This window comes from Astatotilapia calliptera, unplaced genomic scaffold, assembly GCF_900246225.1.
Source record: "Astatotilapia calliptera unplaced genomic scaffold, fAstCal1.2 U_scaffold_5, whole genome shotgun sequence".
Lineage (NCBI taxonomy): Eukaryota > Metazoa > Chordata > Actinopteri > Cichliformes > Cichlidae > Astatotilapia > Astatotilapia calliptera.
The window spans coordinates 295,554-317,642 of NW_020535789.1; the positions used below are offsets into that span (position 1 = coordinate 295,554).

Consider the following 22,089-nt stretch of genomic DNA (forward strand, 5'->3'; position numbering starts at 1 on the left):
TTCTGATGTCTGTTTTACATTTCTGTTAATAAATTATTTATTTTACACTCTGAACCACGCCCGTGTCTCAGGTGTTGCAGACCTGGGTGCCTTCTTAGTAATTTGCAGTGTTTCAAACGCCCCCACCACGATGCCGCCCTGGGGAATTTCACCCAGAGAATATGGGTGGAATTCCCCAGGGCAGCGTTGTGGGGTTTACCCCGTGACTGTGAAACCTTCAACCTCCTAATCGCCACAACAACATTTTGTGTTTGCAAAATTTGATGAATTCGGGTCAGCTGTAGATAATAGCACCAAAACAGGCCTGTTTTGGTGCACTCCCTCCCTCAAAGTTTGTCCATTCTGCGCTGCAGATGGGTTGCTTGTGTTAAAAATTTTAATTGCCTTAATAGCGATAACGGCGTTAACCTTGATAGCCCTAGTTTTTTTTTTTTTTTGTTGTTTTTTTATTTTGTTTTATATTGCGAGTTGGTTATTAGATGCCGCAGCCAGCCAGAGCATCCCCGCCGTCCCGCCCCTCTCCTCCCTGTGCAGCAAGCAGCAGGCGCACCTCATGGATGGAGGGCACCCAGTAAGCAAATGGGCAATAGAAAACGGCCTTTGCGATCGCAAGAATGCACTGGCATGATGTCAGGGCAGTAAGGGTGCGAGCAACCTTTTTTTCTTTTTAATACATGATGCACCACGATGCAGCCCTGGGCTACGGCCCATGTCGCCCATATCAAAAGCCGGCACTGATAATAGCGGCAATATACAGTAAACCCAAGTCTTTGAAAACCTGAATGAACTGAATTTGGATAAATTCCCTGAACTCTGTTTGTGTCTGACAAGACTGACAGACTTTGCAGTTAAATTATGGTCATTGGTTAGAACACATAGTTCCCCTTCCCCACAACCCACACAGTTCAAGGCCCTTCTCACTGTGGTAAAAGAGGAAATGTGAAATATGAGCTTTTAATATTGTTTTATGTGTTTGTTGTTTGTTCTGCTAAATTGCGGCCCAACATCTCAAAACAGAAACCATTCAAAGCAGTAAAGCATCATTATTATTTCTGATTCTGATTAAACATTAAACTAGTGACATATATACTCATGTGACTCCTCAAACAACTAACACGTTTTGTCACTTTACGTTATTTCTATGCTCTGTCTGCAGCTACATTTATTTCATCTCCCAGTCTGTATGAACTTCCTGTCCGTCCACGCTGGATGAGGAGTACAAAGTATTTTTGAATAATGTGTCCTGTAACCATGCATCAAACGGTTGTTAAAAATAACACAAGTGGACCCCGGTAGCAGATCACTCAGACACGCTTGGTAGTAGTGAAACAGATTTATTTAGAATGAAAAACACAAAAACATTAAGGGGGCGAGGGAGCGCGCACACGGAGACACTCGAGCGTTAGTAAACAGGGAAAGGTGAGATACTTCAATGGTGGACATTGGTTGCACACAGATGTTTTACTTTGGCAGCAACTTAAACAACTGAGTCAAATTAACACTTAAATCTTAAATTCAAAACACATAAACCCAAGAAGGTGGTCAGTCTTCTTTTTTTCAATCTAAAAATTGGAGCGCTTACTTGTCACACATTTACTGAGGACTCGGACGAGGTGCGTGGACCTCGTGGCGGGGTTGGCCATGATAGTGTAGGCGGGCAGGGTGACTGACATCCAAAGGTGACAAACGAAGGAAAGGTAATGCAGACTGGCGAGCGCTGATGTGACCCTCAGGTTGTGGACGGCTGGGGTGACAGCGAAGCAAGGTGGCAGTAAAACAGGCGAAAATAATCCCAAAAAGACTTTGATTACTGGAGGATTTCCACACGAAACAGGACTGAGTCATTACCATTTGCTCAGACAATACTCTGACAACAGACTTCTACCACTCCGCTATTTAACAAGTGTGTAGGGAAATGCCGTGAGTCACCCCCCGCGCGCCTGCTACATAATGGGGAACCACAGCAAAACATGCGAAGCAGATGTAACAACAGACAGCTGTAGGGACCGAATGCTTTAAATGTAAAGGATATTTCAGTGATTATTTTGAAATATTGTCAAACGCTGTTACAGATTGTTCGGTTAATAAAGATGAAGTTTATACTAGACCGCGTTTGATTGAGTGTGTTGGACAGCTGTAATTATGAAACGGGCTTGAGACGTGTGCAAATTTGAAAGGGTGGGCAGGGCTTTTCGGCTGAACTAACGAGGAAGTCCTGAAAGTTTTTTCTGCTTGAAAAGCTGCGTCATTTATTTATTCCCCATGTTGGGAGCCATGTGCAGCTGGATGAACAGTCGGAGCTCTGGATGAGCAGAAATGTGGATTCTACCGCAGAACGTTTGAGAGAACGATCAAAGTTTGGGTTTCTTTTTATTGAGGCTGCTTCTGCGTCCGAGTCGGGAAACAAAGACACGACAGTAAGTACATTTGTGTTGAGGCCTGCTGCATCATACAGTGTAATGAAATCTCCCGATTTTCCTGACATCTGTATGCTTTAAAATGGAATGTTATAACAACAGTGGCCTGAAATTGAAACCCACGAAAACATCACCACAACTAATTGAAAAAAAAAAAAGTCGTTTGCATTTCTCCGCCTTGCATTGACAGGGCCTAAATTATTTTCTGCTCCTTCCATGTGTTGCTTGCCTGTGTTCCTGCCAGATGTCCAGAAAAGATTAAAAAAAAAAAAAAAAACAACAACCCCAAAACAACAAAAAAACGTGTCAGAATAAATGTATTACATAACAGCTGATAATCTAAGATGCACTATATAATAAAATACTTGATTGTCTACTGGAGCTGTGATATGAGTTATTTAATAAATGTTGTAAATAATGATGTAGTTAAATGTTCTCGTTCTGCGGTTTCACTCTTTAGGGCTCAATGAAGAATGCCAGGCTGCACAGCTCTCTTCTTCTCAGCATTAACAGCGACTCTCTTCTGTGCTGTAGTCGGTGAGTAGCTCCTAATGTTTCTGTTTCTAATGCATACACATTCTAAAAATAAATGTGTAAGCTAAAAAAATGTCAGTTTAAATTAATTTTTTGAGTTACGACAATTTATTTCAAAATTATATTGAACCCACAAACTATATAAAGTTAAGGGAATTTTGTCTCTACAATCAAAAGTCATTCTAATGAACCCTTACTTACTTTTGAGTAAACACCTTAAAATGTTTTTAAGTCAACCAATTAATATGTTCCTTAACAATTTTTCTACATTATTTAAAAGTATTTAATCTGTTATGCAGTTAATCACAGTCATTACAAAAGTTAATCATTAATCATTTAAAAAAATTAACTTGCTGATTTTCTTCATCATCATTTATTTTAGCGTTTTCTTGTTTTTGCATTTGTAATAGGTTATTAAATAAATTAATCTTAAATAAATTAAGTCAACATTGTCTAAGCAACTAATGATTTTATATGTAACTGTAGATATTTCAACACTTTATGTTTAAACATTGAAAATAAACTTGAAATGTTTTTTCCCCAAAATGTATAAACACATTAGCCTTCAGTAAATCATTTGTAACATCAAAGTAAATTTACACAATCAGCCTTTATGTGTTTAACGCCACAGTAACAAATGTGTTGAATCTGTAACTCCACTTACAAAAAAAAACATTTAGCAAAAGGACTACCTTCAACCAATTGTTAAATACATGTTAACTTTCTATGCACTCTGAACCTCTTAAAGTCTTGCATCTTTCTTTTATATAATGCAGTAAAAAACGTTTAAAATCAGTTTTACACATACAAGACTCAGTTTTCATAACAACATAATTAACAGTATTGTGCAATGCGTAACAGAGTTCTATTATGTGATATTATGCACATGTGTAGAGCACAGCACCTTGGCATGTCCTGTCCCTCAAGGATTTTTGTTCCCTCCACCACACTGATTGTAGTCTTATTGTCAGATCCGGGCGTGTACTGGTCACCAATCAGCACACCAATTTTTTTAAACACCTGCTTTTCAAGGTTAGCCTTAAACTCTTCAGTATGTTAAAGAAAATCTAAAAAAAGGTTAGTGGATTATATCATACACTGTTATCCTAACTAAATCTTAATTAATTTAGATCATCAGTTTAGTTCTTATTTATTTTTTAAAATTACGATATCATAATACAAGTCAATAAAAACAGATTCACTATTTTTTTGTTTTATATTCCTCCCAAAGCAGATGTTTGGTTAATATATCTAACTCAAGTTATAATAATTAATTAGAAATTTCCAGTTTGTTATTAAATTTGTTTCCCTCTTCCACTTCTACTTCTATTTTGTCATGCAGACACTGAAATGATTAAGTGAAGCCCTAATTTCCTTATTTAAAAATTTTAAGGAGCCTTTTGCAATGGCCAACACCTATGCTGAATGGGCCACTGACATGTGTGTGATATGGGGCGATTATTGATCAAGATGTGACCTAAAGTGACTAAGACGGAATCATGATGAAGGGTATGCAGTTCTGAATAAATGGGTTTTGCAACATGATTTCAAAGTTGTGAGAGAGTGACTCACATTCATTCCTATGGGCAATTTATTGTTTCCAATTAACCTGTCCCCACCACTAACTGCCTGTCTTTGAACTGTGAGAGGAAGCGGGAGTACCTGGGGAGAACCCAAACAAACATGTAAAACCCACACAGAAATTGGTGGAATTGAACCCAGGCCATTCATGCTGTGAGACAATAGTGATAACCACCAAGCCCACCAAACTCCATGAAAAGGTTCTCTTCCAGGTTCAGTGGGTACTTCGATTGTGCCATTTAAGAAAAAACTCTAAGTATTGAAATAAGTATAAACCAACAAATTGAATTTTGAAGCCAAAGTTTTAATAATTATCATACTTCAAGACGCATGTCATTGATCTGCCCGATTCTCACTTCCCTTGATGAAACTACATCCATCAGTTTTGGGGTCCAGTGGTCAAGTTTATCCATAAAAGTAGATTCAAGGCTTGCAGTGGTTATTTCCCCGAGAAACTTCGACCATTTTTACAAAAAAATGTCAGGCTTCACAAATATTTTCTTTTCAAAGCACACATTGCTTATGTAAAGTTTTAATGGCAAGTAGAGTCACATAGTCTTTGCCAGGATCATACTACTGAAAGCTTATTAACATATTCCCATATAGTCTGGTGGTTAAGCCTTCTGGTTTCCACCTAGGCGGCCTGGGTTTGACTCCTGGGAACTGTTTACATAATTTTGTTAGGAATTAATAAAGGATTCTGATATCATTAATATTGTCATATTAACATAGTATTTCCAAAAACGCAACTATTCCAAGAAAGGTAATAGTGATAGATACTGGTCTTAAGATCAAGAGCGATACTTCAGTTAAGCTTTATCACAAGCGTAACCGAAATAGTTTACAATATAATATAATGTGTTAGGCAAGTTTTATAAAGACAGAACGTGTGAGGCAAACAGACCAACTCTACAGGACCCCTTCTCACAGACGTATTCACAGTTTAAAGGCTTCTAACTCTGGTTAAAAAAAAAGAAAGTGGTTGAAATTAGATAGCAAAATTTATAATATATGTATATAAGTCTTATCCATTCATATGCTAAAGTTCAAAATGGCTAAATAACATTGCTAAATAGTAGCATTACTTACATGTGGTAGTGCAATATTAGGTTGATGTAATTACCAAAATTATTAAGTCAACAGAACCCAAAAGCTCAGAAGACGTATCTCAATAATAAATTTGAGTTTTTCTGTTACAGCCATGCATTTAATCAAGTGGTGGTAACAGGTTTGATGAATTGTTTTTAGGGTGTGTACATGTACACATACAGACATGTACATACTTTAAACCTTTAAAAAAATGTATTTAGATTTATTTTCTTTAGAGCAGTCTAACTTCTGAGCTTGTCAGTGTGCTTAATGAATTTGAACGCCCAGTCTAACGGCTTGATTTGTCCGCTATTTGCTTATATACTCATTTAGTTTTGAGCATTTTTTTTAATTACTCCTAATTATTCTGTGTTGGTTTCTTTTTAACCCCTGAAGGTCAGACTAAATTCACTGTGAGTGCAAAACAGGAGGTCTACCGTGCAGAAGAAAACACTAACGTCACGATGATCTGGCTGCTCCATTTTGACACGAACAGGCCTCCTGACTCCCTGCTAATAGACCTAATGAATGTGAGAAGGACGACACAGATTTTCTTCTATGACAGTGAGAGTGACACTGAAGTGTACCCAGATGAGAACTACAGAGGGCGACTACATTGTAATCCACGGCTAGCCAGGAAAGGACGGCTTGAATGTCTTTTAACTGATGTGAGGCTCAACGATACGGGGACATACGACTGTGTGATTGTCCTTAACAGAGAAAGTAGCTACAAAACATGTGACCTCAATGTTAAAGGTAAGACGACATCACCATCTCCTTTGTTGGTATCCAGGACAATAACTAGACAGGAAAGAAATATTTTGACCTGAATAATCAAGGGATACCCAATTAGTGTGTTTCTTACACTAAGGGACATTTTTCCAGCTTTATCACAGTCAAAAAAGAAATGAATAAAAAGAATAAACAAATGTGTCATTTCAGGTTGGGAAAATTCACAAACTGTATATTAAAATATCTACATAGCCAACTTAATACTACTTAATACTTTAAAGGTATCTCCTTGAATGAAACGGTAACTAAACCCCATGCTATATTATCAAAATATAATATTAGAATTGCAATGAATGTACTCTGTTTGAATCTGCTTATGTAGGATACATACAGTAAATTTTATAGATTTTTTTTTTCGTGCTACCTACATTGTAGAGAGTAACTTTACCTCCACTCCTAAAAAGAGAAATTAGTATGGTATTACAGTGGGATTCAGCAGGTGGGGGGACCCTAAGACCTGTGTAGTGTCTCAGCATGGGGAAAATAATCACAACTTACATAATTAATATGAGCTTCAGTAGGTTTTCTTAGTGTACATGATGTGTTCAGCTGACCTGCTGCTCTTTGCGGGTTTACACAACTGAATTCAACAAGTAAGCAGTTTCACATGCCATCTTGGCTAATGCCCATCAACTACACTCACAATATATGGAGAGATGACCCAAATGCAGGACTCCAGGCTGGCTAAGAAGGTTTTATTACAGCGATATGAGGAACAGGTAAATGTGCAGGGATGGTTTGGGTCCTGGCCTCCCTAACCCTAGGAGCAGGAACAGGCGTAGGAACTCCCTGGACACCAGCCCTCCCCACCCGAGGAACAGGTACGGGTGAAGGAGTGGACTGTGTCTCAGCTGCCCTCGCTCTGGGAGCAGGCAATGGCTGGACACTAGTTGCCCCCACCTGAGGAACTGGCACAGACATGCTGAGCCCTAGCCCCTCTAGGAACCAGGACAGGGACTGGCTGTGCCCTAGCCACCATAAGCCAGGAAACTAAAGTAGTAGTAGTAGGTTGGGTCTGAACCACTCTGCAAGCAGAAACAGGCAGTGAGAGAGGTTCTGGCATGACCACAGGAGGAGAAAAATGATCAGGTTCAAAGTCGTAAATGTCCTTCGTGAAAGCCTCAGAGGGCGGAACAGTCTTTATGGATGTAGCTGAGTACTGAACAGTCACTAGCGCTTTAGCAGAGTGAACAGAATCTTTGACTTGGGGTGAGCAGGAGGATGTCTACATCACTCACCCAAGGGAAGTGCTCTGCATGAGAAGAGCAATAGCAGCGGGAGCCTTGCCTCCCCTTGGCGGAGGGAGCAGAGAAACTGGGTGATTAGTCTCTGGAGAGCCCAGACAGGAGGCAGAGTTGCTGAGCCATGTCAAGGAGGAAAAGCTGGCATGAACCATGGTTTCCACCTCAGTTTCCTTTCCAAAAAGGAAAGCGCTGACTACTGCAGCTCATATTTTTCAGAATCCGCTGGGTCCATTCCGTGTTCGAGTCACAGGTCTCGTCATTCTGTCATGTTCAGTGGGTGGAAAATGGAGAGAGGACCCAAATGCAGGGGTATTGAGGGCTTAAAAGAACTGGATAATGAGGAGGGTTGGTGTTACGCCCAGGGCTGGACTGGGACAAAAAATCGGCCTGGGAATTTTGACTAGAGACTGGCCCACCAGGATAAAGATTGAAAATGTGACGTCATTCAGGGGTAAAACCGCAAAGGATTCTGGGAACTTGTGGCAAGAGGTACTAGCGATAAAAAGAAACCCAAAAAATGCCAAGAAGCTGTTGTATTATTAACTGCAATAGCTGGTTGCATGACAGCCACGGGAAGCCGACGGGTAAAGAGATCGTTTTTTTTTTTTTTATCGGATTACGTCGTTGAAGAGAAATTTTTTAAGCCATGTTTCCGAAGTAAGAGCCGACAGATGGTCTGGATATACCAAATATAACGTCTCAGAACACTTCAGCTCACATGTTAGTCTGCTCCAAGCATTCCCACAAAGGTCAGTCTTCTGTTGTAGTTAATACGTCATTTTTCGTAACATAATTGGTGATATAGGTTACAAGCAAGTCTGGCGCTGAACAGAAATTGTCGCGCTATGCTCCTTTATTTATTGTGCATAAATAGTGAATTGTCCTGACACAATATTGCGTTTCGCTTCTGTTATTGCCATGGTACATTGACAAAAACATATACTTTTATTCACAGGGTAAAACAGTTGTTTTGTATCACTAATTGTCCAGTGCGATTACAGCATACAATATTATTGTCATTGCTACATTTCTGTAATGCTACCAGAAATTATTTCCACTACTAATTAATTACCGTTGAGCTCAAAGGTTATATTAATAAACGGTTAACGAATGTGTATTTATGACGACGATTTGTGAGACTGGTAAACTTACCTTTGTTCGTACGATGGTCTTTCGTTCTACACGGTGCATTTCAAGGTCCTGTACCCATCCGTCGGTAAACTGTACCTGGGCTTGTTGCAGTGACCTGAAGTTACTAAACTTCATGAGTGTATGCACTCACTCCAAGAACCGTATAATTATAAATCTGAGCGTGGTGAAAGTTGGGCAGCACGCTGACGTCTTTTGTCCACTCTGTGTGCTCGTAAGGGTCTGACCCTTTCACTGGTTTGATTTTTTCCTCGTATTTTTCTTTGTCTTTTCGTCGAGTCTGTCTTTGTACGGACCGGCATTGTTCTCCTTTTGTTATGTACATTCCTTTTTTGTGCGGCAAAGAAAAAACAAGAAGGTATTGGAACCGGAGAATGAACGTTTTGCGGTGCTGCAAATGCTTGCATTTGATGCGGTACTTGGATTGTTTTGCCACGAGTTCCCGGCATGCAATGCGCGAAAATCACGTGATTGCTAAACAAGGGGGAGGGTGCATCCAGCCTCCTCGGCTGTAATTGGTCCAGCCCAGAGTCGATCATGACCAATTGGCCCATCCAACACCTTCCTAAAAAAAAAAAAAAAAAAAAATCCATCGGCCCATAAAAACAAAAAATCGCCAGCGGCCCACCGGGCAAGTGCCCGGTATGCCCGATGGCCAGTCCAGCTATGGTTACGCCCCTAGTCTAGGCGTGTAGGGACGCACATAAGGTTGGAGGAGAGAGAGACAAATCCCCGCCCTGGTTCCCAAGCCAAACATCCAAACCAGTTGTGAGTAAAAAGGTGATTTTATCTAAGGAAAAGAAGCATAGCTCCAGGGTGAGCCCAGGCCAAAATAATAAACAAAACCAACTAAGTCCCACCAGAGAAAAACTAACTAAACCCTAGGAAAGAAACAGAACAAACAAATGACAGAGCTATCCCTCACTCCCTACCCGGAAAACAGGAGAAAACGGTTCCAAAAGAAAAGGCGGCTCACCCCTTCCGCTTCAGCCCAAGAGTGCCTACGCTCTCAGCTAATGCACTAGGAGCGGCTTTCACAATTCACGCTCACACAAATACACAATAAAAATACAGGCTGGGAAAACCAGGGTCAGGGCCGCGTCGGCTGTCAAGCTACTCGCTCGCTCCACTCTCTCTCCCTCTCCCTGTGGATCTGTCAGAGCGGCTTTTTGAAGGTAGTCACCCGCTCCATGGTCCAATCAGCCGCTCACTACTCTTCATTAGGGGAGGGACCTGGAAAGAGTCTTAAGCACAGTACAGAAACACAGAAAGAAAACAGCCCACACAGGGTCCTCATGGCCACAGCCGTAACAGTTGGAAATAGGTGAGAACACAGCTGGAATAAATCTAACTAGTGACCCTAATGACCCAGACAAAGTAGAACTAAACATAATGCACAAAGACAAGAGGTTATCACAATAAAACTGGAAACATACATGGGAAACTTAGTGACAAAAGTCCAAATGGAAAACACTAGGTCAAACACTGAGGTACCCTGACAGATGTGCACATACATTTTTTTTAATGCACGGCAGAACAAGAGCACAATGGTAAGGTGCAATCTCTATCAAAGAGAGAAACAACTGGAGATTACTGTACTAGCCAAGCTACTGCTGGCTCCAGTTTCACTGCTCTGAGATCAGTGATCAGTCTGCACTTATTGTGGAAACAGGTAGCATTTGCAAGTATAGAAGCACCTTCATTTATCATCATAACTCATGAGTATGTATTATGTTAGAAACTTTTAATACCTTGTTTAGCACATGATTAATGAAAGCTTTGCTGATGGAGAGGGTAACTCCTGCCATGTCTGGTTAAACCACTTTATAGTTTCACTAGCCCCGCCCACTCAAGATCAAAGTGGGCTGTACACTATATCGCCAAAAGTATTTGCTCATCTGCCTTCACATACATATAAACTTGAATGACATCCCATTCTTAAACCACAGGGTTTAATATGATGTCATGTATGATGTCTACCCTTTGCAGCTGTAACAGCTTCAACTCTTCTGGAAAGGCTTATCACGAGGTTTAAGAGTGTTTATGGGAATTTTTGACTATTCTTCCAGAAGCACATTTGTGAGGTCAGACACGTTGGATTAAAAAAAAAAAATTCACATAATTTATGTGCAGCTAACATAACTGTGTGATGTCATAATGTCAAAATGGACCCAATTCTCATAGAAATGTTTCCAGGACCTTGTTGAATCTATGCCATGAAGAACTGAGGCAACTCTAAAGGCAAACGAGGGTTCAGCCTGGCAGCAAGATGTAATGAGTGAAATGGCCAGTTTGTGGTTTTTGGAAATTGTTTTCACACACCGAGGAAACGTAATAAAGAAGTTGTGTTGTGTAATCCTAGTGCTTAGTCTGTACCAGCTTCTCCATTTTTTTAACTAGTGACTAGGTTTTCTCAGAAGTTCATATTTATTGATCCTGTCACTCATGCTTGTTCAATGTCTTCCCAGCTGCCTTCAAAACACCTGTGGCAGAGACATCAACACCAGTGAAGAGTGGAAGGAACAGCCTATATGCAGTGCCAGCTTTGTTTATAGTGGCGATTTTTGTACTTTTCCTTTAGTAAATAACTACTGTCTATTTATGTGAAGTAGCAGCCCATTACAGATCACTCCTGAGACTGTAATGAGGCTGCTGACAGTTTTTTGAAGTATTGTCAAAATTCCTCAGAGCTGAACCACAGAGCAGTGCAAAATTACATCATCCTCCACTGTCCCATATTTAACACAAACTTATGCACTTTTATTCCCAAGTTTGTTTGTTTTTGCAGTGATTTTTCCATTTTTTTTTCCTCTCTGACCTGCTGCATCCCATGTTGATATGTTTAGGCTAAAACATGTGGAAAAAAGAAGTTTAATCATCACTTCACCCAAAAATACTATTTATCCCAAATCTGAAACATGTTAGTTCATCCTAGCTGGATTGTTATTCACATCACAACATTGTCATTATTCACACAATGTATTTATTTTTCATTGGTACAATGTGTGACTAGCACAAATGCTAACCATAAACTGAAAGTAAAAGGGTTAGCAGCTGCTTTGTTATAGTTCTTACAGTTTTAATGCTACCTCAGCTTTATAAGTTCTGAAGGAGTTAAAAAATATGCTGTTAATTAACTCTGGTGCTAATGGAGCTCCTTCAGTTTACATATAAGTGTTTTTGTATCGGCTTCTGTTTGCAAACCATCTTCTTCTATGGAGCAGTTTAGACTTGATAAAGTTTTACGTGCAGCTACGTTTTAAACCTCAACATGGTCAAAATAGTTTGCTGTTGGTCATTAACACAAGCTAGAGTTATGAAGTTCACTGATCAGTGTTTATCCATTGTTGACCTTAATGCGCTTTGCTCAGCAGCTCAAGACTTGATTGGAATCAGTAATTTGATGAATGGTTTTTTTTATTTTTTTATTTCCTTGACGTTTCTACCTCATATTATCCACTTTACATTGGTCCAGAGGAGTCGTCCATTACAGATTACCTCTCAGTTAACCTCTTTCTGTAATGGAATGTTAATATTCACTGGGATTTCCTGGCCAGATTTGAATCATCCACCAGACACTGTAATGTCTGCTGGACATTTTTTTCAAGTTGTTGGTGTGACCAGGGAGGTTGGCAATGAGTGAGATTAATTACTTAGTGGAATATGTTCTAACTCATGTTTTATCAAAGGGAGCTTCATTAATTCATAAGATTCAGGCACGTGCAGAGGGAGGGGGGCTATAGGGGCTTGAGCACCCGCCCCTTTCCTGATGGGTGCCCAAAGTGCCCTTTTGATAAGGCAACTTTAAAAAAAAAAAAAAAATTAAATTTATTTTTATGTGTGTGTGCGTGCGGAGTCCTGTCTGTGCCCCTCAACAATAATATTTAACTATTAATCACAGTTTTGCTAAATAAAAGGCTCTGGCTTGCATCAGTCACATGATCACATTTAACCAATGATCGCCCTTGACGGCAGAACGCGCTGGTTACGAGCCGGGAACGAGCTCACAAAGAGCACGCGCATTTTTTGCGGTCCGGAGCTGTAGGAGAAACACAAGTTAACTCAGAGACACAGACTGATGCAACAAAACCAGTAAGTAGGTGTACAGCGTACACTGTAGTGTGTAGCACACAGGAGTATTAGCTTATTACGTACACGTTGGTAAGCTGTCTTGTTGCAACTGACGAACTGAAACAAACGAGCGTGCTGTGTGTGCAACAGCGCGACAAACATTACCTGTCCTTTTATTAACTGCACAAGTAGTGCTGGTCATAGCTGCTGGCTACCTGTGTAAGGCTGTCATGGGTCTGTAGCTCTGTCACCGTTTTAGGGAACATATTTAGTTTTAAAGTAAGTTACAGGGCTTTTCCTGCCTTTCTGGAGGGATTATATTTCACTAAAAAACGATCTAATATGCATGTCCACATAATTATTATAATTATAATATATTAAAAAACACAAGCTGTATTTTAAAGAACATACATTAAGAAGCAGATTATATTAGATTTATATTTTAAATAAGACAAAATTTGGATTTTACAGCAGTAAAATGATTGTATCTCTACAGTTTAAAAATGTAATAAGCTTTGCCCTGCACAGAGTGGATAGTGAAACAAATGGAATCATCATAATGACATTATTTCATATTTATTACTTCCTCCTCCTCATTGCTTTATTATTGTAGCTCTAGTAATACATAATAATGTAAGGATTCTGGATCAGCACCATGATGCCCATAGTATATACAGTATTCTGAAGAAGGTCTAAAATGTCACTGTGTGTGCGTGCATGTGTGTGTTTTATGTATATGGATTTAAAAAAAAAATATTACTCAGGATATAACATTGTCAAGACATGCCTGGTAAGGACATGAGGAGGAAACAGCAGGAGCTGTGTGAGGCTACTAAAGGCAGTGCTATAACATTTTTCTGTCATCATTTTATTATAGATTAAGTGCAAGAGTTGTTAGGTGTGGATAATTAGATTATAGTTTATTGCAATAACAAGTTGTGCCTTGTTCTCAGATAGACAGCAAGTGGAGAGTGATATATGAAAAGATGGGATGGAAGGAAGAAGAGAAGCAAAGAGTGATTCACAGGCAGAGCCTAAATTATTTCTCACAGTTTTTTGTTGCCTTATGGTTCCAAGCGCTGTCACCAATCTTTGCATTTTGTTATTATCTCATGACATTTAATCAGCTACCATCTCTCCTATGGACTTTTTACTGTCTACAGTCTCAGATCAACACAGCCCTGCCCTTCCCATATTAGATTCTTGATGAATGTGTGTTGTTGTTATTCAGCCTGGTTCAATGTGCCCCTTTTTAACTTTGAGCACCCGCCCCTTTAAACCTCTCTGCACGGCCCTGATAAGATTAACCAATGAGAGGCTCTCTCACCTTATTTGTTGCTGTTATACTTTCTAATAAGCTTTTTTGGTCTCTGACTGGGGTGTTAGCTTTTTCTGAGCATTTTGTTGAACCATAGTATATCCCTCTGGTCTTAATTCCAGAGTTAGATCCTCGAGGTCTTTATTCCATCTCCTCTTTGTAATCAACTGAATGAACACTGATTTAAAAAAAAAACATGATGACACATTGTTTTTCAGAAATTTCAGAGAAAAGCAGCAGAACAGCAGGAAAGTTTCACTGAGTAAAACATTCAGATTAATCTGTGGCATGTCTGCTTGAACTCTAGTGTCATAGTGTCCTGTTTTATAAACCTTCGAAACTGGACCATCATCATTAGCAGAGGTTGACAACGAGATCGACGCTCACACATACCACAGCTTCAGCTATTTGTTTATCAGCAAAACTGGAGACAGGGTTTGAGAACAATGCACTAAATGGGAAAGTATCCACAATTTGTGGAGGTTTACTCAAACACATCTCAGCCTAAGATGTCTTTATTATTTTTTTAAAAATAAAATACCTCAAACCTACTGAGAGAAAGCTGATCTCTCACCAACTTTATTGGGATGTGGAGATTGGGGGAATGCACTGCAAAGTGGGCAGACTCAAGGGCACTGATTTTAGGAGTTTGTAGAAGTACAGTACATGATCAACTGTAAAACTCTGCTAATAAAAACTGTATAAAAATAAAGAGACATGTCTAGAGCTCCTTTTCGGGATGAGAAGTAACAAGAGTCCAAGTGAAACGATGCAACAGAAGACAGGTTATAAAATATTATTATAACTGCTCTTATATTATTATTATTATTATTATTATTATTATTATTATTATTATTATTATTATTATTATATTAGTTATATATTATTATAGTTTAATAGTCCGCGTTATTTTCAAATCTTTATAGAAAGGACAAACAACAGCCACGTTTTTGTCTTCTCACGGAAGCTGAAGAAGAAATACAGATCACATGACTGGAACAAAGTTTAAACTGTTTGTGTGTAAAATTGAGTAATAGTGTCTCTATTACGGATGAATCTCAAATTCACTATGAACACACACAATAATTTAAATTGAATTTTTTTAGGCTCATTTGTTGTTTTCTGTGTTTTCCATAATCTGAAACAAGATTGAGTCTTGTTCCAGATTTGTTTTCATTCTGCACTGAAACAGAATAAGTTTTTATCCAATAAACAGGTGCCCATTCTTCAAAGCAAACACCTGTTTATACCTATTTGACAGAGTTATACAGTTATGAATGTGTCTTTTTCAGTGGCTGTCTGTTTTTTTTACAACAGATTATTCATTGCATTATTACTCAGAGCTGAGGCGTTGCGTACAGTGGCAATTTTCATTAATCATTTCTAAATCCAAACATATAACTACAAAAAACCCTTTCCAACTTTGTTAGAAATACAAAATGTGATTGTTTGTCAAACAGTTCAAAGTGTGCCTTACCAATTTTACTGGGTGATAGTAGAACTTCAATGATGCGACTGACAATTTTTATTTTACAGTTTTGACACAATCAGCTTTTTAGAATAGAATAGAATAGAATAGAGACTGTATTGTAATTCAGAACACACACCAGTTAGTTGTCATCAGAACGGAATTTCAGTGCATTTACTTGCCATCAGACTGCACGGTATAAATAAAAATAAATACAAATATAAAGGTAGTAGAAAAAAAAGAATCTAGGATATGTACACGTAAGAACATAGGAGACAATTTCTGTATAGACTATTGTTGGTGGAAACGATTGTACAGATTATTCAATGCTTTTTAATGTTTGGCTTCTTTGTGAGGTTGGGATTATCAGCTGTGTTGTGCAGAAGTCGGCTTTATTTGACAACTGTTAGAAACCATATAATTGTAAGAACCAATCACCTAAGTAAAGATAAACAGCAGTCCATCATTATTTTAAGAATAGTCAGTTCAGAAAACTGCTAAAACTTTGAATGTGTCCCTATGTACAGTTGCAAAAAGCATCAAGCACTATGATGAAACTGGCTCACATGAGGACCGCCCCAGGAAAGGAAGACCAAGAGTCACCTCTGCTGCTGAGGATAAATTCATCTGAGTCACCAGCCTCAGAAATCACCTCAGCCTCAGAGGTTAACAGTACCTCAGATTAGAGCCCAGATAAATGCCACACAGAGTTTCAGTAGCAGACACATCTCTACATCAGCTGTCCAGAGGAGACTGAGTGATTCAGGCCTTTATGGTCAAATAGCTGCTAAGAAACCACTATTAGGCAAAGCAACAAGCAAAAGAGATTTGTTTGTACCAAGAAACACAAGGGATAAAGATCAGACCCACAAGAAATAAAGATCAGACCAGTGGAAATCTGTGCTTTGGTCTGATGAGTCCATGTTTGAGATCTTTGGCTCCACCCGCCGTGTCTTTGTGAAACAAAGAAAAGATGAACAGATCTCTACAAGCATGGTTCTCACTGTGAAGCATGGGGCAGCTTGGAGGGGTAACTGTTGTTTGTAAACTCAGACCTAAATTTAACTTTTGAATCATATTCAAATTTGATTTTTTTTTTTTATCATATCAACAGCTGTAATGCAGACTTACATGAAGATGTTCTCTTGTTGTCTAACGTAATCTGGACTAAAATCCAGGAGGTAAACAGACAGAAGATGTTTTGTTGCTTTATTTAATTGAAAACCAAATGAAAAGATGACATATTTAATCAACGTGCAGGGTACTCCCATTAAATGGGAGCTCCCTTTGGTAGTTGCACAGCATTAGACTACAGTGAGAGAGACTGTTGTCTGTTTATTTATGTAATTCCAGAATATCATAGTTGTGAAACACAAATGTAGCAGGTGTCAATATATCATAAAATATAAGATAACTAAAGAACAGGACCTTTAATATAAAATAACTAAAGGACAGGACCATTAATATATTCTGCTAATATCCCAGCTGTAATTGGGACACCTTAAACCAGCAGTGAAAGGAAGTGTCACTGCTTCCTTCCGCCCTCGTGCTTTGAAGCTCGTGATTATTGAAAGTTGTGAATCAGAAAGAAGACATACAAGAAGGCGTATGAAACAAGAGGGAGGGGGGCACAAAACACATCAATCCACAAGTGTGCCTAATGATATGATCCCTTTGTGTTCGAATCCACACGAGGGGATTTATGAAGTTCAAATTATTAATGCTGTTTTTTTATGTCTGTTTTAGAGTTCTAGAGGATGCTAAAGACTGTGTGACCTGCAGAGAGTGACAAACAAAATAACTTTTTTTGATAAATGTTGTTGTTTTGCTTAGTTGTCCTCTCGAAGATAATAGTTGTGAGAACAGTTGCCAGAGTCAGTGGAAGAGCTGATTTTTATTGAAAGCTGTAGACTGTGCCTGAAAACGTACAAACACTGACTGTGAGTGTCTCGTTTTTTATCTGAGTGAAGCTCAAATGTGGAGTGGTTTCTGAAATCTATTCTTATGTTGCTGAGAGTTTTGTTACGTTAATATATTAATAAAGTTATGAAATATTATCATAGCATTTTAACTAACTAATCTTCTACACGCTGTAAACATGATAATAGTTATAAATGCTTTTAAAACAATGTGGTTTAACCAACATCAGGGTTTTCCCTTTAGTTTATCTGATGAAGTGGCGCCATCGTGTGACGTAAACATTTCTTTTTTCTGCAGGCTGAAGAACAACAACACACATTCATCAAGAATCTAATATCGTATCACACTATATCACTGTCATCAGGTGGAGAAAATGCAAAGAAAACTTAGCCTGTGTTTTACCTGATGGGTACAATGTTACTGTTGAGAAGTTGCTGCTGCTCCTGCTGCTGATGGTGCTGGGGGGAAGGGCTGTGTTGATCTGAGGCTGTAGACTGTAAAAGGTCCATAGGAGTGATGGGAGCTGATTAAACAAGTGTTATGAGATAACAATAAAATGCAAAGATTGGTGACAGTGTTTATAAGGCAGCAGATTAAAAAAGAAACTGTGGGAAATAAACTAGGTTCTGCCTGTGAATCACTCTTTACGTCTCCATCTGCTCAGGGCCGCGGTTACCATAGCTACTGTGGAAGGTACAGTGAATTAAACAGCTGGCACTGCGATGACTTACTGGCGATATGATTGCTTATGTTTTTCATTACAAAAGAATTGTCTGATGTGGCTGTGTCCTCGGAAATCTGGATATACACCCCGAGGTGAATACATATAAAAAAATTGGATGGTGTAATCATTTCTGGAGGCTGGAGTTTTCAGTATACACAAACAACAAGCTGCTTCAGACACTGATCCTCCCGGTGGAAATGCACCTTCTCTTTCATCCTTGTATAAAACAGACTTTTAATGTTAGTTTAAATTCAAAATACACGGTTAAAAATATATATGAACACTAGATAATAAAGCAGGAGTGGGGAACTCCAGGCCTCGTGAGCCGGTGACCTGCAGGTTTTAGATGTGTCCTTGATCCAACACAGCTGATTTAAATGGCTAAATTACAACTTCAACATGTCTTGAAGTTCTCCAGAGGCCTGGTAATGAAGTAATCATTTGATTCAGGTGTGTTGACCCAGGGTGAGATCTGAAACCTGCAGGACATCGGCTCTCGAGGCCTGGAGAGGCCAACTCCTGTAATTAAAAAAAGTGAATGGTTCAGTCTCATGTGTTCTCTAGTAAGACATTAAATTTCACTAAAACTATGCAGTTATGAAACGTAACTTTAATCTGAGCCAAATCGATTTGCTTAGTTGTAAATAAAAGAGTGCAGTAAACGTGACCTGACAGACAGAAGCTAATTATGCCCTACGGAGCCCCCCAGGGGACATGGGAGAAAAAAAAATTACGGAGGAAAAAAAAAAAATTAGGGAGAAAAAAAAAAATTAAGACGGACTTTTGCGAGATCTCGCAATAAGTATTGCGAGCGCTCGCAAAAGTATTGCGAGATCTCGCAAAAGTTTTAGCCGCATTCTTCGGAGGCCGCCAGCTCGAAGCCGACCGGGAGGTCGAGGCACGATGTGCCGGGAAAGCGGTGTTCCTCCCGGCTGTAGTAGGTCTCGACTTCCCGTTAGCTTCGAGCTAGTGGCCGTCAGCTCGAAGCCGACCGGGAGGTCGAGGCACGATGTGCCGGGAAAGCGGTGTTCCTCCCGGCTGTAGTAGGTCTCGACCTCCCGTTAGCTTCGAGCTAGTGGGTGTCAGATCTCCAAAAACGTCGGAACTCTTTTGCAAATATGTGATGTCTTGTAAACTGAGCAGGTATCTGACGTTTACACAACTACATTCACGCCTCAAAATATCTTAAAAGTGTATTTTGTGACCCAGAAGGAGTAATATTACAACTAAGTAGCTGCCGCCATTGTTGGAGTTTTGCGAGATCTCGCAATACTTTTGCGAGCGCTCGCAATACTTTTGCGAGATCTCGCAAAAGTCCGTCTTAATTTTTTTTTTCCTCCCTAATTTTTTTTTTTCCTCCCTAATTTTTTTTTCTCCCATGTCCCCTGGGGGGCTCCGTAATGCCCAGTGTTTAACCTCCACTGAGAATAAAAACTCAGCAAGGTTTTAAAGCTGTGTGCTGGTGAGCAGTAAACTGTGATTATCACCAGGTTAAATGGACACAGAGAAACGAAACCAGGTGGAATTGTAATTAAAATGATTTCATTGTTGGCTGAAGATAATACGGATACTAACACATCCATATCTGCCACACAGAGCTCTGCATTTACTGCTCATTTAGAACAAATGACTGTCTCAGCAAACGAGGACACAATCACACAGTCCACTGTCTTTGTTAGATGCGCGCCTGTTTCAGCACAGTTCACAAACTCCCTCGAACACAACGTCCGGCCCACTGTGCGGCTCCACCAATGAGATCCGAGGGCCCGCGCAGTGGTATTAGCATACAGCCTGTATAAAAAGCACTGCTCTCAGTCACGGAGCTCATTCGTTACTTCAAAGTATCGAAGAGAGAAAATACCTGAACCCGCCAAGTCCGCTCCCAAGAAGGGCTCCAAGAAAGCTGTGACCAAGACCGCCGGCAAGGGCGGCAAGAAGAAGAGAAAGACCAGGAAGGAGAGCTACGCCATCTACGTGTACAAGGTGCTGAAGCAGGTCCACCCCGACACCGGGATCTCCTCCAAGGCCATGAGCATCATGAACTCGTTTGTCAACGACATCTTCCTTACTTTTTAGACTGTAGAAAGAAACTCACTAAAAATCCAGCATTGATATGACTTTGCCACTCGCGCCTTTTTATTGCACAGTCTTGTGTCTGTATCGTTTTTGGTTGTCTGTCTTTGTTTTGTTGCAGGGTTGTTTTTTGTTTTTTGTTTTTTTGTTGTTTTTTTTTTTCCCACACATGCACATTTATGTGGTCATGTGTCTGTTATATGGAGCACCATGGTCTTTGGAGGAATGCTGTCTCGCTTCACTGTGTACTGTAGCACTGCACATGGTTGAAATGACAAACCCACTTGCTCACTAACCTTACAAACAAAACTAGACTAACTACTTTGATACATAAAGGGCTGATTTGTTGGACTATCAACGGGCAAAAATTGGCAACTACATGCCAAAATCTAAACTAAGAGAAATTCGTATTAGTTTGTTTTTTGTAATCCCCCCTTGGCAACCTTGGATGGATGACACCTTTAGCATTTGCCTTTACTGCCTATGCCACAGGCCCTGCTGTGTCCTTCACATCCAGCTTTTCTAGCTATAACCAAAGAGGAATTTCCATCAAAGCTGTCTTCAATCTAACTCCTAATTTGATGGCTCCATAGCCACCTTTTTTATCTGCCTTTATATAATGCAACTATTGTAGTAAGTGCTGTGCATAAGATGGAGGAGTTGTACAGGATGTCGGTAGGAATGATTTCCTGTGGTGTTCAGAGGTGAATTTTGGTTCTCAGTCTCTCACTCCTGTGACTGGTCAGCATTTTACTTATCTTGGACAGAAAATTGTGGTTACACATTTTTCAGTAGGTGGAAGAATCACAGAATCCTCCAGAAAGAAGAGCAGAGATATACTGGGCATAACTAAAGACACTAGATTAAACTGAGGTTGCTATCCAGGACATGAGATGAGCTTTATTAGTCCCACAGCTGGGAAATTCACCAACATGGGCAGAGCAGGATAAAATAAACAATTACAACAATATTACTATGAATAAAATGATTAAATATGTTTGACTAGTAGAGTCAACAAGACGAGGTTTAACTGGGAGATAAGCTGGATGTGTTTAGCAGGTATTGAGTATTACACATTGAGATACGCAGTGATCAGTTTGTGGATGTGTGTAGTCACGTGTTCGTTCACTGCTGTTGTTTATTGTAGAGTCAGTAACTGTAGAAGGAAACTGAGTCAATGCAGACTAAGAGATCAGAGCCAAAGTGTGGAAGCGAGCTGCTGTAAGGTCACTAATGAAGCTTCTGATGTACAACAATGTGAGTGAAACTGTGCTTTGGTTAGAAGCGAGCAGCTGTCACACAAGTCTCGCTGCTCCGTGGGCCTCCAGCAGCATCGGTGTGTTTGCTGGGAGCTCGCAGCGTCACTTTGTCCCAAAGCTGCGCTCACCAGATGCTGCTTTTAACTCTGAGTGTGTGAACAAACATGTGTATCAGCTGGAAAAGGCTTTTTACGGAGCTCTGCTGCGGCTCCACCGGTTTTAGCAGAGAAAAGAGTCAAAGAAGCCGCCGAGCAGCGCTGAGCTCCGCACCGAGTCACTGAGCTTTGGGAGCTCCACGAACCGAGAGCAGAGAGCACGAGAGTCCGACACGAGGCCTGTACGAGGAGACACAAGCCCGCTGTGGACGGCTCCACTGTCGACCTGCAGTGCTGCTCACACACTCACTTTAAGCTCTTTGATCCCGAGACACGAAACACAAAATGAAGCATT

The 22,089-nt window shown here is 39.9% G+C and overlaps 2 protein-coding genes across 3 annotated transcripts; both read left to right on the top strand.

The window, feature by feature from the left end:
- The first annotated feature begins 1,508 nt into the window (after positions 1-1,508).
- On the top strand, positions 1,509-12,076 carry LOC113018215 (programmed cell death 1 ligand 1-like). Of its 2 annotated transcripts, XR_003271729.1 has the most exons (4): positions 1,509-2,417; positions 2,878-2,954; positions 6,018-6,377; positions 11,275-12,076. XR_003271729.1 is itself a non-coding variant. In XM_026161284.1 (3 exons), the coding sequence occupies exons 1-3, from the start codon at positions 2,891-2,893 to the stop codon at positions 11,385-11,387; spliced, it is 537 nt and encodes a 178-aa protein (XP_026017069.1). In that variant the 5' UTR covers positions 1,509-2,890; the 3' UTR covers positions 11,388-12,076. The 2 variants fall into 2 exon arrangements, 1 of the variants encoding a protein (XP_026017069.1); XM_026161284.1 differs by having other exon boundaries at positions 1,509-2,954.
- Positions 12,077-16,656: 4,580 nt separating this feature from the next.
- Positions 16,657-20,398, top strand: LOC113018247 (histone H2B 1/2-like). The gene is made up of 2 exons (XM_026161311.1): positions 16,657-16,693; positions 20,064-20,398. The coding sequence occupies exons 1-2, from the start codon at positions 16,657-16,659 to the stop codon at positions 20,381-20,383; spliced, it is 357 nt and encodes a 118-aa protein (XP_026017096.1). The 3' UTR covers positions 20,384-20,398.
- The last annotated feature ends 1,691 nt before the right edge of the window (positions 20,399-22,089 follow it).

Excerpts from the sequence above, each read along its gene's own strand:
- LOC113018215 (XM_026161284.1), top strand. The coding sequence starts at position 2,891 with ATGCCAGGCTGCACAGCTCTCTTCTTCTCAGCATTAACAGCGACTCTC. Across the intron at positions 2,955-6,017 it reads TCTCTTCTGTGCTGTAGTCG|GTCAGACTAAATTCACTGTG; the intron begins GTGAGTAGCTCC and ends TAACCCCTGAAG. Across the intron at positions 6,378-11,274 it reads ATGTGACCTCAATGTTAAAG|CTGCCTTCAAAACACCTGTG; the intron begins GTAAGACGACAT and ends ATGTCTTCCCAG.
- LOC113018247 (XM_026161311.1), top strand. The coding sequence starts at position 16,657 with ATGGTTCTCACTGTGAAGCATGGGGCAGCTTGGAGGG. Across the intron at positions 16,694-20,063 it reads GCATGGGGCAGCTTGGAGGG|ATCCGAGGGCCCGCGCAGTG; the intron begins GTAACTGTTGTT and ends TCCACCAATGAG.